The sequence below is a fragment of the Ceratotherium simum genome, chromosome 2, assembly GCF_057802395.1.
Source record: "Ceratotherium simum simum isolate JZ-2026a chromosome 2, ASM5780239v1, whole genome shotgun sequence".
NCBI classification, from domain to species: Eukaryota; Metazoa; Chordata; class Mammalia; order Perissodactyla; family Rhinocerotidae; genus Ceratotherium; species Ceratotherium simum.
In genome coordinates this window covers 87,715,793-87,728,750 of record NC_141901.1, presented here as the reverse complement: position 1 = coordinate 87,728,750, position 12,958 = coordinate 87,715,793, and the positions used below count along the sequence as shown (strand labels likewise).

Sequence of the window (12,958 nt, the reverse complement as noted above, 5' to 3'; positions counted from 1 at the left end):
GGATCTCTGATCTCCAGGAGCACTCTGTTTAGTGGGGTTCACTAGCATATGAATTCAGATAATTCTACACCAAGGCAAACTCTGATAAGCACCATGATAGGAGTACAAGGTGCTAGAGGGGATTGAAGAGGTAAAGGTTAATTCTGACTGGGGGCTACTAAGAGGGCTTTGAGGAAGACGCTATTTTTGAGTTGGACCTTGAAGAATAATAAAAGTAGGTTAACATTAATGAGTGCTTACTAAATGCCAGCACTGTTCAAAGTGCTTTAAACTTACTGATTTTTTTAATTCCCATGATGAACCTTATAAGCTTAGTTTTGTTATAATTCCCATTTTAGAGTTGCATAAACTGAGGCATAGAGCAGTTAAATAATTTTCCAAAAGTCACAGAGCTAGTAAGTGGTGGAGTCAGAATTCAAATTCAAGGAGTCCGGCTCCAGAATGCTCATTCTTAGCCATAACACCATACTGCTTCCTATCAGGGATAAATGAGATGTCACCAGGCAGATTCAAGTAATGGGAGCAGCTCAGCCACCACCATGGAGAAGGGAAAATTCAGGAATGTTTAGAAAGTCCAAATCTATTAGTGTGGCTTGAACTTGAGGAAAAAAGGGATTGAGGAATTATAGAATACAAAATAAACACAGGATGCAAGTTGGGTTAGATTGCAGAAGGTTTGGAACATCAGCCTGAGGAACTGCAGTGGGGAGCAGGTAAGATTTTTATCCCAGGAAGACCTTGTGGAGGGGGGATCGAGTGACTGAGGGAAGGACATTACTGAGGGATTTATTAATTAATTAATTATTCAAAAACTAATTTTTGAGCTTCTCCTTTGTGCCAGGCACTGTTCTGATTCTTGTGGATATAGCAGTGAATTAGGGAGATGAGATAGACAAGGCCTCCAACTTCACCGTGTGGAAAGAATAGGGACAGCGTATAAGTAAATGGATAAATAAGCAAGACAGTTTCCTGAAAGAAAGAATTAGGGTGATGTGATGTGATAGAAAGTGACTATGGGCAGGGGAATGGCCACTTTGGAATGGTGGTTAGTCAAGGCCTCTCTGAGGAGGTGACATTCTAACTGAGGCCTGAATGACAGAGGAGCCAGTCATGGGTGAAGGCAGGGCCAGGGGGTCAGCAAAAGGGGATTTTGGTTCATTAAGAAGAGTCTGCAGAGCAGAGTTAACAAAGGCAAAAGCTCTGGACTGGGAAAGAGCTTGGAGGGTTCAAGGAATACAAAGAATGCTAAAAAGAAGTACTTAGCAAGAGATAGGGAGAGGGGTGCGGGTTGAGGTTGGAGAGGTAGCCAGGGCCAGGGCCTTGTAGGTGAGGGTAAAGCATTTGCATTTTTTCTGAATGAACTGGGAAGCCATTGGAAGGCTTTAAGTAGGTGAATGGTTTAATCTGTTTTATGTTCTGAAAAGATCACTCTGGATATTATACGGAGATTATATATGGATTATATAGGGACAGGAGTGAAAGCAGGAAAATCAATTAGGAGGCAAATTGCAGAAGTCCAGACAAGAAAGAGATCATATGGCCTCGCCCTCGAACGAAGAGAAATGGATGGGTTAGGGTTACATTTTGGAGGCAGAGCTAAAAAGATTTGAATTGGGTGAGAAATGTGGGAGAAAGAAAGATATCAAGGATGACTCCAGGAATTTTGGCTTAAGACACTGAATGATGTGGTGGCAGTAGTTGAGATGGAGAGAAATGGCTGGCGGACAGGGGAAATTATGCTATGGACATAGAAAGGGCAGTTCTGGGGGTACCGAGGCTAGCCTCTTTGAGGAAGCTAAAGGATGGATGAGAGAAATGGATGCAAGAGACATTATTGATGTATAATTAACTAACAGATGTGATTAGATTTTAGGGTGAAGGTTTTGATTACCTTAGGTTTTGAGTCTGATGAGGTAGAAAGGAAGCTACCCCATTAACCAAAATGGTAAAAGAGTAGGAGGAGTTTGGGGAAGAGAAGAACTAGCGAAGGCCAGGAATCAGGAAGAAATTCACGTTCGAATAGTGAACAAGCACGCAGGCCACAGACTTTGGAAACTAAAAGACTTGGGTTTGAATCCTAGATGAGCCATTTACCAAACCTATGTAACAAGTTACTTGTTTCAGCCTCAGTTTTCTTATCTGTAAAATGAGAGAAATGATACACTAATGATAAGATAGTGACAAGGATTAAATGAGATGACATATGTAAATGCTTAACACCTAAGAATCTTGCAATAAACATTGTTATCACTATCTCATAATCATCATTATGATAACAGCAATATAATAATGGTACCCCTTGGGATGTGTTTCATTTATATTGATCATTACTAAGATAATAATGTTCTGGTTATAGTTCCTTTTAAGTAAGGATTGCAAGTTTATTAACCCAGATTTTAGATTCAACACTCCTTTTTGTTATATTTACTATCAAAACAAACTGGAAATTATTTACGTACTTTCCTCATTTTACAGATAAATAGACTGAGGCTCAGAAAGAGGGACATGACCGTGGTTAAACAGCTGGGAACTGTAGCCTACCTGGAAGAGCCAGGACTCACAGCTAGATCTGACTTCTCCAAACAACACTGAATTCTTCCCCACCTAGTCACTCGTAAGATAGAAACACCTTTGTATCACTCTGCCATTTCTCTGGGAACTCTGCTGAGTGCATAAATTCTGTTTTATGAAAATGCTATTAGCAAGCCACGACAATGTGAAACTGTGTGTCTCATGAATTTTCCAGCACTGGACAGTGTTCCTCTCAAGGCCTGTCTTTGGAGGAGGTGAAGAGAAGTCTTCAGTTCTCACCTATTGACAAATACGGTGAGTATACAGATTATTCAGACTGATTAAGGAAACTACCCCTCAGAGGTGATACCTATTTGACAACGAGGGAGAAAAGATTGTATTTTGTAGTAACCAGCAATGAAGGATGCTTTAAAAATATTATATTATAATAAAGTGCAAACTTTGATCTTATAAGTCTTGTATAACTCTACATTTACCTTTAAATTTAATAATGTGGGTGAGTGTGTGTGTGTGCATATGTGTGTGAGTGTATGTGAGAGTATATGGGTGTGTGTGTGCACAAGGGAAAAAGTACACCTCTTCTTATGAAAATAATCGCCTGAATCTCAGGACATTCCAAACACCTTGTTGCCACCGTATCGTGTCCGCTGCCTCTAAGCCGCACAGCACGGTTACATAGGCAGGGAGGAGAAAAACAAGGGATGAGTTTCCACAATTAGGTCATATGCTGGAGGAGTGCTTCCCCTTTAGCAGGTACCCAGGAGGAAACTGTAAACCTGGCCATTCCCTCAAAAAGCTGGAGAGGAGGTGAGGATACTGCTGATGGGATCCATTTTGCACAGAACTACTTTAGAAAGAATTAATGAAGCTCTTTGAAATAATTCACAAATTTCTATGTCGGGCCCTGGAAGCCAGAGGATGGGCAATTGCCCTTATCATCAGCTGCCATATTAATATGTTAGACCTGTGATGTCCTTTTTCCAACCTCTAAGCCTGAGAGGCTCTATATTTAATTGGAATTTTAGTACAATGGGCCCATTTATTCATGGCAACTTCCTTTGACAATGTGGAGGACTGAAAAAATGTATGTCAGCTGAAGCGATCAGATTTATTACAAGAACTGGGTTTGGAGAAGAATAAATTGGATGATGTGTTCCCGGTTCTCTGATTTAGATGGCAGTAGACCCTGGAGACCCTCGGTTTTGGGATACTCACCGATGCACCTCATCTGCAGAGTATCATTACTTCAAGTGTTAGGAAGACCTTAAGAAGCGAAGAAAAAAAAATCGGATAGATGCAGACAAACTACTTGGAACATTAAAGAAAGAAAACTTAGTGCTTCTGACTCCCGATACATGTCTAGAATGCAACCCAGTGCTTTTTATCGCCAGCTCTACGACCTAATTGGCCAGTCCAGTAACAGGGGAGAATGTGCTCTGTGTCACATCATCACATTATTTTATAGATATAATATCGTTTTCTCAGATGTGAAACCTTCACAGATGTGACCGCACAACCACAAAATACAGGGCACCCTTTGAGATGTGTGTTTGACCAGAAGTCTTTCCTTTCAGTGTGGAGTATCAAGATAAAGCATTTCTTTAACTTAACGATCTGTTTCTTAAAGGGATAACACGTTGAGCAGAATTTCTGAAGACAGAGAAGTCAGACGAAAGTGATGCAATGATACAAAAATCGGGTTTTCCTTTGAGTATCCGGACCAAGGGTAGAAGAAAACATTGGGGAGTTTGAAGGGAGTGAGAGCCCCTATAGACAAAGAAGATACATTTACTATTTCCTACCTGGAGCATCACAGCATGCAAGGAGGAACATTTTAATTGCCCTCTGTTCCCATTTCATAAACCGCTTGTGATATACCAGCAACTTTATGAACTGTTTCTTTTTTTTTCCCCCAAAGAGCGAGGCTGGAGAATGAAGATTAAGTACATAGCTATTTTCTCTGTACTTGAGACCTTTCACCCTAAAGTAACAAAACATGCAGACAGGGTTCAGACTTTTCCTAAAGCCTGTGGCCATATTTCACTTGAGTCCTCTTAAGCCATGTGGCTACACAAGTGCAACACGTGTGTCCCCCAACTCTGGCAATAATGGCATCAATAATAAAGGCCAGCATCAATGCTCTGCTGGTTCTGCTACCCATCCTGGAGCAGAGCCCGCCCACGCTAGAGGGACTTACGCTCGCCATCAGATTTCCACTGGAGTCCTGTGGGGAGGGAGGCATGGAGCGTCACAGGCCAGTAAAATCGCATGTGGTACAGTGAAAGGTTGAGTATAGTGATAAAAGGATTACGAGCTCATTAAAGCATCTCTCTATGCCTGGAATGAAGTGGCAGTTCCAGGCTGGATGAAAGGAAATATTTTGCTCTAGGATGTAGATTTTGTTTTAGTCCACCCAGTATTAGGATTCAATGATGTGCACCCGGAATCCCCTTATCTTAGACTCCCCCCACGACAACCTTCTTCACATCTGACCCGGGCCAGCCCCACTAGAGGTGAGCCAAAGAGGACGGCAGCGCTGGCGGCAGCCGCAGCGGCATTTCCTCTCAGGAGAGTTTATGTGCTGCCTAAGAGATTTGGACAGAGACTTTTCTTATGAAAATAAATATGAGATTTGGACAGAGACTTTTCTTATGGAAATAAATATGCCATCCAACTGCCCATTGCTAGATGTCTTGATGAAGATGTAGATGGCTGAGTTGGTTCTGAAAGCCAGCTATGAAAGGGGAGCAAAAGCAGCAATAGCTGTTGACAAATGTGCCCATTTTCACGGAAGCAGTGAATGGCTGCCTTACCTGGGGTGGAAAGTAACTGCTTCTCTGCACGTGACCTGTGTTCTCTGAGACAGTGGCCCGGCCCTGAGCCACTGGCTCCGTTCTCTAGACACACCCAGGGCTATTGCTTCAATGAGCATCAAATGCCACTCGCATTTACACTTAAGCATTGATGCACACTTAAAAACTGGGTTCTCGGGGAGAAAAAAAACAACCTGCTATAGAGAATGGCTCTTTCCTTTTTCTCTCTCGCTGTCTCCACCTTCCTTTCTCAGCCATCATTTGTTTAGCACTGACTATGTGTCAGACACTGTACTAATTGTCTTATGTGTATTGCCAACCTTATGAGTAAGTGCTGTTATTTCTCCCATTTACAGATGAAGACACTAAGGCATAGAAAGCTTAAGTCAACAAAAGTCACAGAATCAGTACGTAGTGGAGCCAGGGTTTAAACCCCGATTTGCCTGACATGAGAGCCCGAGCTTTTAGCTGTTAGGATACACCACCTTCCTGTACTGTACCCTTCTCTATTCCAAACTCAAAACGTCACCTGGCCAGCGTGGGTCCAGATCAGCCGTCCATCATTCATGTTCCTCTGGTCTCAGTTCTCTGTTTTCATTGTACATTTTACTCTCGTTTTACAACTGCTTGCCAGCAACTCTTGTCCAGACTCTGTCTTCACATGAGCCAGGAGAAGCTGCCGGGCAGCTGTGTGTTGCATTGGGTAAGGCTGGGTAAGAAAAACGGGGAGATGGACTGAATGCTAGTAAGTAACAGCCGAACTTCTTTTCTAATGCAGGCTATGTGTCTGATCCCATGAGCCCGCTGCATTTCCATTCTTGCCGGAATAGTGGCAGCTTTGAGGACAGCAGCTGACAGCGTTCGCGTACACCTAAGGAGAGTTTTCCCCCAAACTGACAGTAACAATTCCGACCATGGCAGGCTTGATTCCAATTATAATATTTTACCCTCTAAGGTCTCCTTAAATTGGCTTGTTTATACTGGTCCTTCTTAATTCCCTACCACAAGTTGGGCTTTGGATTTGTGGCTAAGGAATGAAATGCAAAAGAACCAAGACAGAATGTATTTGAAGAATTGGTTTTAATATTGTAAATGAAAAAACAAATTTATATTGTTACTTGGAGATGAGGCCTAAGTCCATGATGGGCACTTAACAATTATTATGTTTTCCTAGACTGAATTATGTGGACTTGTGTTTGAGAGGCTTGGGTTTGATTTCTTAGGATATTGTTCATTTTCTTATCTCATTATGTTACTTCTAGTGTTGAGCTCTGTGATTAAAGGTTCTTTGGTGGCATACAAAATTGATTCAGAAGTGTATTTCCTTCCAACAAGACTTCTACTGAGAATACCTTCCTTCAGACGTGTTGAGAAAAAGAAGTCATGACCTTCAGATCAAGGAGCTTGCAAAAATATAGCACTTAATTATTTAGCCTCCTTTCTACATCATACCAAGGGCTCTATGTTCTGCTTGGACAACCTGCTGGTGTCAGCACCAAGGTGCCGTACTTCCTATTGGTACAGTTATAAAACCAGCCTGTGAATGCAAACCCGCCATTCATGGCAGAGTCCGGCTCAGTGCACTGGGAGGAATCTGAGGAAACTGCTGCCTTCAAAAAATGAGAACTCTGCCCTCCATGCTCCTTCCAACCAGGAAGACAGGAACACTTCCACCAAACAAAATAGTTTTGTGATTGAAAAACAAACTTGGAAAAAACAGGCAGGAAAGCATGAAAATTCAATGTGATAATTACTGCTTTTAACCTCTGCAAGAGAAATAAAATTAGAAACGAAGATTGGGTACCCTCTGAATCAAGGGTCTAGACCTCAGCACTACTGACATTTTGGGGGGATGATCCTTTGTGGGGGCTGTTGTATGCACTAGGGGTGTGTAACAGCTTCCTGGCCTCCACCCCCCAGATGCCAGTAACAGCTCCCCTAAGTCAGGACAATCAAAACTGCCTCCATACATTTCTAAATGTGCCCTGGGGGCAAAATTGCCCCAGGTTGAGAACCACTGCTCTGAATCCTGGAGGAGGTTTGGAAGTAGGGGCCTGAGGAACAGTGAAGGGAATTCAGAGCTGACTCTGACTGGTTCCCTTTAGGCCAATCTGCCTTCTCCTCCTCCTGAGTAATGTGGACTCATATACAAAAGGAACAGATGAGAAGAGCTAATGCCTCCTTCCATGTCTGTGGCAGACTCCTGCGTCCTCCCCAACCCCTCTAGCAATTAGAAATTATGTTTCTTGAGGGCAGTTTCTATCAGAACTGCAACTCCACCTCTAAACTCCCTCTGAGCCTTTTCTTATGACCTGTGGTTGCAAAGTTGGATGTCGCCACATACTCTGAATAGCTGGGTGATAGCCCAATGCAAGTCCAGAGGTGGAAGTGGAAACCACGATACTTCCAACTAGATTTATCCATTTTTTTAGCCCCCAGTCTTTTCATTTCCCCACCCAATTATTCTGGAGTCACAGGTGTGCTATCCCCCCAAGGAAGTTGTCAAGGGCTTTAGAATAAGCAGCACCGAGGAGCTTTAGACCATACAGGCGTAAATCCTCGGGCAAAGACAGAAATGGGGGAAAAAGGAGCTGGATGAAGAGCACCTGCCTCCACGGCTCTCCCTCTATTCCTCTGCTCTGGCTGCTTTAGGGAGTGAGCCGGCACCTACCCTGGGATACTTTGGGGCTTAATCCTTTTATGAGATGAGTTGAAAGGAGTACCTTAGAAAGTTAAAAAATTAAAAATAAATAAATAAGTGCCTGCTTTAACTAAAAGACTCACAGGAAGTGTGCATAAAGGACAGGGCTGAGGTAAAACAGGTGTGCTGCCAGGTTCCCACTGAATGGAGGTCATATCCAGAGGAATGACTGTTTGCTTCTAAAATACCCGTCTTTTAAAGGAGGATTTTCTAGAACAAATTTGTCAAGCTCCCTTTCTTTGTTTCCTTTAATTAGCCACCTCCTCTCTCCACACTGTATTTCCTGATGTTGCTGCTTCTCTCTGGCTCTTGTCTTGTCAAGTATCTGCAAATAATGAGACTAATGTGTCTTGATTCCTGAGAAGGGGGACCTTTTCACAGATGCCAACCTGTAGCTCACAAAACCACTTCATTACTACGTCTTTAATGGGGCCCGGGGATCATCTTAGAGCTTGTCTCAAGACCATGGGGTTTTTTTGTGTTTTTTTTCCTCCTTGCTGAAAAATGTCTCACTAATTGCTTTCCTTTTCTGCTAGTAAAAATGAACTTCTCTGATCATGTTTTTGCATGCTTAGCACATTAATTTTTTTTCCACATGCATGCAGCACTGAGCTCACTTTGAAGATGTTCAATTAGCTATAATTGTAAACCAAATTACAGCAGCACCAGGAGAGAGTTATTCCAACAGAGTGATGATTTGAGTTAAATTATTTCCAAAGCTGGCGTTTCCCTAGGAAAGAGAAAAAAATGGGTGCTAGTAGATAATCCATCTGAAATGAAGGGCCTGATTGCTTTCTTTCTCTCTTGCTCTCTGACTTCCTTTCTTTAATTTCTTTCCTTCCTTCCTTCGTTCGTTCTTTCTCTCCCTCAAACAATATTGACTTTGGAGTCACTCAGACCTTCTACAGTGTGTGACCTTAAGCAAGTCACTTAATGGATCTAAGCTCCAGTTTATTATCTGTAAGATGGTGATAATAGAATTTATCTTGTAGAGTTACTGTAAGGATTGCAAACAATATAAAGTGCGTTGTATAGTTCCTTGCACACCATAGCAGATGTTGTTGTAAACATTGTTGTCGTCGTTTATTGTTACTATTACATCACCATGAAGCCAAACAGCCGTACTACAAAAGGAGAGCCTGAGAGCAGTGGAGATTTTTTCTCATGTGGAAATAACTACCAACATTCTAAAAACCCCACATTTGCAAACAGCCAGCTGCCAAGGCACTTCTGAGGCAGTTTGAGCCAAGATCCAGCAACCTTCGGTAGCAATGTCTTATTTACACGTGAAATAGAATCAGAAGAGAAATCAAATACAAGAACCAAAAAGAATTTCCCAAACAAGAGGGATGCTAAATAAAAATAGAAAGAAAACACATTTATTGAGCACCTACTATGTGGCAGAAACTGTTTTTAGATGATTTTAAGTGTATTATTTCACTTAGTTCTCTAAATATATCTGGAAAGAGAGGATTTTTTTCTTTATTTTTCAAATGGGTAAAATATTGAATACACACTAGTATAGAAGGGAGCCAGGTTTCAAAACTAGGTTTGTCTTGCACTAGTATCCATGATTTGTTCAATACACAGTACTGCCTCCATGATGATGGAGGAAAAGGAGTAAAAATAGCAAATGTTCACAATCTAGAATTGTGGTAAAACCAAACAAATCTGCAGTTCTGCAGTCCTGAGGACAACTGGGGAATCACCCCATGAGAAGTCTCAGGGACCAGAAAACAAACCTTTTCTGATTGTTATGGCTCATGATTGCAAAGTAAAACCAACAAAATCATCATCATCATTTTCTCTGTTTTAATTATGGAAAAGAAGGGGCTGGAATAATCTCAAGGTTCAAAAAGCGTACATTGTTATTTTCTAGGCAGAAAGAACCAGAAATGATTGACAGAAGCAAGACTCTCACCATGATAAGCAGAAACAAAAAAGTTAGGAGGGCACAGCACAGCAATTAGGGAAGCCAAGGAGTTGCGTATTTTGTTCTCCTCATTAGCACACTGGGTGAGGAAAGCAGGGAGCGATGGGGTAGCCATTACCGGTAGGATTTGAATACCTTATTCCTTCCTAGTTTTGTGTTGCTTGCAGTTACTCAAGCATGCAGACTGAAGAGCTCCCCCTGATCAATTCCCTTCCGTAGTTCAAGAGCCACGAGGGCAAAGATGAGCCATTTGACATTTGCGATGCCTTCCCCGGGTATCAGCTAAAGCTCAGCTGCTGCAATAACAGACTGTGGTCCAAGACTGTCGGCTCAGTTAGCACCGTCTGCAGAACATGATGGAGAAGCAAAGTTCCTCTCCCTCCTTGGACATCCTACCTTTTATGAGGCTAACTAGAAATAAAAAGAGCAGGGGATGCACATTCCTCCTCGGGCCAGAGATCCAAGGCAGCACAGCAGCCGACCCAGTGGCAGGGCGCTAATTAAATTAGGCTGCCTGAATGAAAACACTGCCACAGGTGCCAGGCCCTGCTGATGGGGCCCCATCTCCAAAGCACTCTCAGTCCAGCTTTATGTTTAATTAGTGAGATAAAAAGAGTATTATCTCAAGTGTCTGTCTTTTAAGCAATGGGCTCATATGCCAAAAAAAAGCTACCTCCGCCATCTTTAAAGAAGGCTTTGAAGCTCACTTATTTCACTAACCTCCATCTCTTCTTTTATCACGGCTAACCAGGAAAGGGTAAGACTCCAGCAAGACCATGAAATGCAATAAAAATAATTTGAATGTTGGTTTATCCTTCAGTTTTTTCCTCATAATAATCCATGGTCTACTTAACACCACTTCAAAAATTAATCCACAGTGAAAAATATCAGGCTCTTCTTTCAGGATTTTTTTTTCCTTTCCCAAAACTCAAAGTAGTCTGAGGAAAAAGAATCAATGTCAAGGTTGAGGATAATTTGAGGTGATCAGAATAAAAATGAATGGGTCACTAGATGACACATGTTTATCCTATACCAGGTGTGAAACTATAGGGAGCAGAATAGCATAGAGCGGTTCTCAGACTTCAGTTTATGTCAGAATCACTGGAGGGTTTATTAAAATGCAGATTGCTGGGCCCCGGCCCTAGGGTTTCAGAATAAGAAGCTTTGGAGTGGGGCCCAAGCATTTGGATTTCTAGAAAGTTCCCAGGAGATGCTGATGCTGCTGGTCCTGGGACCACACTTTGAGAAGCACTGGCATAGTGGCTGAGGGCGTGAGCTTTAGAGTCAGGCTTGGGTGAAAATCTAGTTCTCTCCCTCATTGTGCGACCTTCCGTGGGCAACTTACTTCGTCTCTCTGATCCTCAGATAAGCCACCTGTAAAGTGGAGAAAATGATTTTTACCTCATAGAGAGGATTAGGTAAAATAAGGCATGAAAATCACATATTACTGTGCCAGGCACATGGTATATGTTCCATAACAATGGCCATGCTGGATATAACGTGACTGAGAGGGAAATCAACCAAGCACCAAGCACTAGTCATTTATTTCCTGGATGCTAATGAAAGGATTACAGCTTGAGAAAATTTAAGTATTTGTAAGACAAGCCCTAAATTAGGGTCCTGCAACCGAGGCTGTATAACAAGGAGAATAAGAGAATAACACAAAAAGCACAACATGGATAAAATTACCAGATTTTCAGTGCAGTTAAGTTAAACATGAACAGTTAATTACTAATGTCTCCAAGGAATATGTATTAGACACCTCTTAGATGTCACCTCAGATCTTCTTGGCCTCACCTATGCCGTCGGCCATTGAGTCCCCCACCATCACCATAACCATAACTTGCTATGGACACAACCTCACCACACCTTGCGTCGTGTTAGGCCAGCTCCCTATTGCTCTGCACTCCCAGATCACTCCCACAGAGCACCCCTGTTGCCCTGTGGAGAGGTGTCCCAGGTTCCCTAGGCCTTTGCAGCTCAACCTGGCAGCGAACACTTGTGGACCTGTGGAGTAAACCTTTAACTGGGAGACCAGAGCCAGGGAAGAAATTCTCCCTTCTCAACCATGTCCCCAGGCACTGTCCTGAGGGTGTCCTGAGGCACTGTCACCCTCAGAGCTGCAGAAGAGGACCTGAGGAGACTGACAATGAGTTCCCCTTGACAGCAAACAGCATCTAGCTCAATACCACACTGTGGGGTTGGCTCTCCCTCCTTTCCTTCCTCCTCCCACTTTTCTCATCCCTGCTTCCAGGGGATTGCACGCCCTAAAGACGTAGTAGCATATGAGCTTTTGCTCTGCTTTCTGGTGAGACCAAACTGGAATAGACAGCATGCAAATAAATTGAATGTTGACCTCTAGTTCCTACTTAGTAAGGAGAAATTTGTGAAATGAAGGAATAAGTGACTGAATAATTAAATGAGAGTAAGAATGAATTAACCAGTGGATGTAGGGGTTCAGGAGGTTGCAGGAGTTTATTTGAGCAAAAATCTATTCAAATTGGGCAGCACCAAACCAGAAGTGGGTAGGAGCATTCCACCAACAGGAGCTAGGGGCAAGACTTATATAGAGAAGACAGAGCAAAGCAAGGAAATTATTTAATTGGCTATAGCTTAATGGGTTGCCTTATTTGGGAAAGCCTAGTTGGCTGTTTGTGATTGGTTGTCCTTAGATTTTGATTTCTTAACTTCGAGACATTTCATGTTTAGGCTGAAATTACGTAGGCTGCTGAGGCATTAGATCCACCTCAGTCTAAGGGTCTCCTTGTTTACTTGCACTGTTCTCACTGTTTCACAGTCTGCTGTGTGGGATGCTGTTCCCAGCACAAGCCCTTTGGAAGCACTCCCATCACCAGCAAAACTCATCCTGTGTTACTAGGAATTTGTTACGTTTGCTCTAAATTTCTATAAGCTGATATTTTTCTCTCCCCCTTTTTTTTTTTTTGTAAGGAAGATCAGCCCTGAGCTAACATCTATTGC

General features: G+C 42.5%; 1 protein-coding gene across 3 annotated transcripts in view; it reads left to right on the top strand.

Annotated features, from left to right (window-relative positions):
- LOC101397933 (serine/threonine-protein kinase TNNI3K) overlaps positions 1-6,367 on the top strand; it is a 300,070-nt gene extending 293,703 nt beyond the window's left edge. For 2 of the 3 annotated variants that reach the window (XM_004431504.3, XM_087448979.1), the window contains 2 exons: positions 2,747-2,826; positions 6,124-6,367. In XM_004431504.3, the coding sequence (XP_004431561.2) occupies positions 2,747-2,826; positions 6,124-6,200 (157 nt within the window). In that variant the 3' untranslated portion in view covers positions 6,201-6,367. The remainder of the gene's footprint in view (positions 1-2,746; positions 2,827-6,123) is intronic. The other variant, XM_087448972.1, reaches the window with a different exon arrangement.
- Positions 6,368-12,958: the final 6,591 nt, after the last annotated feature.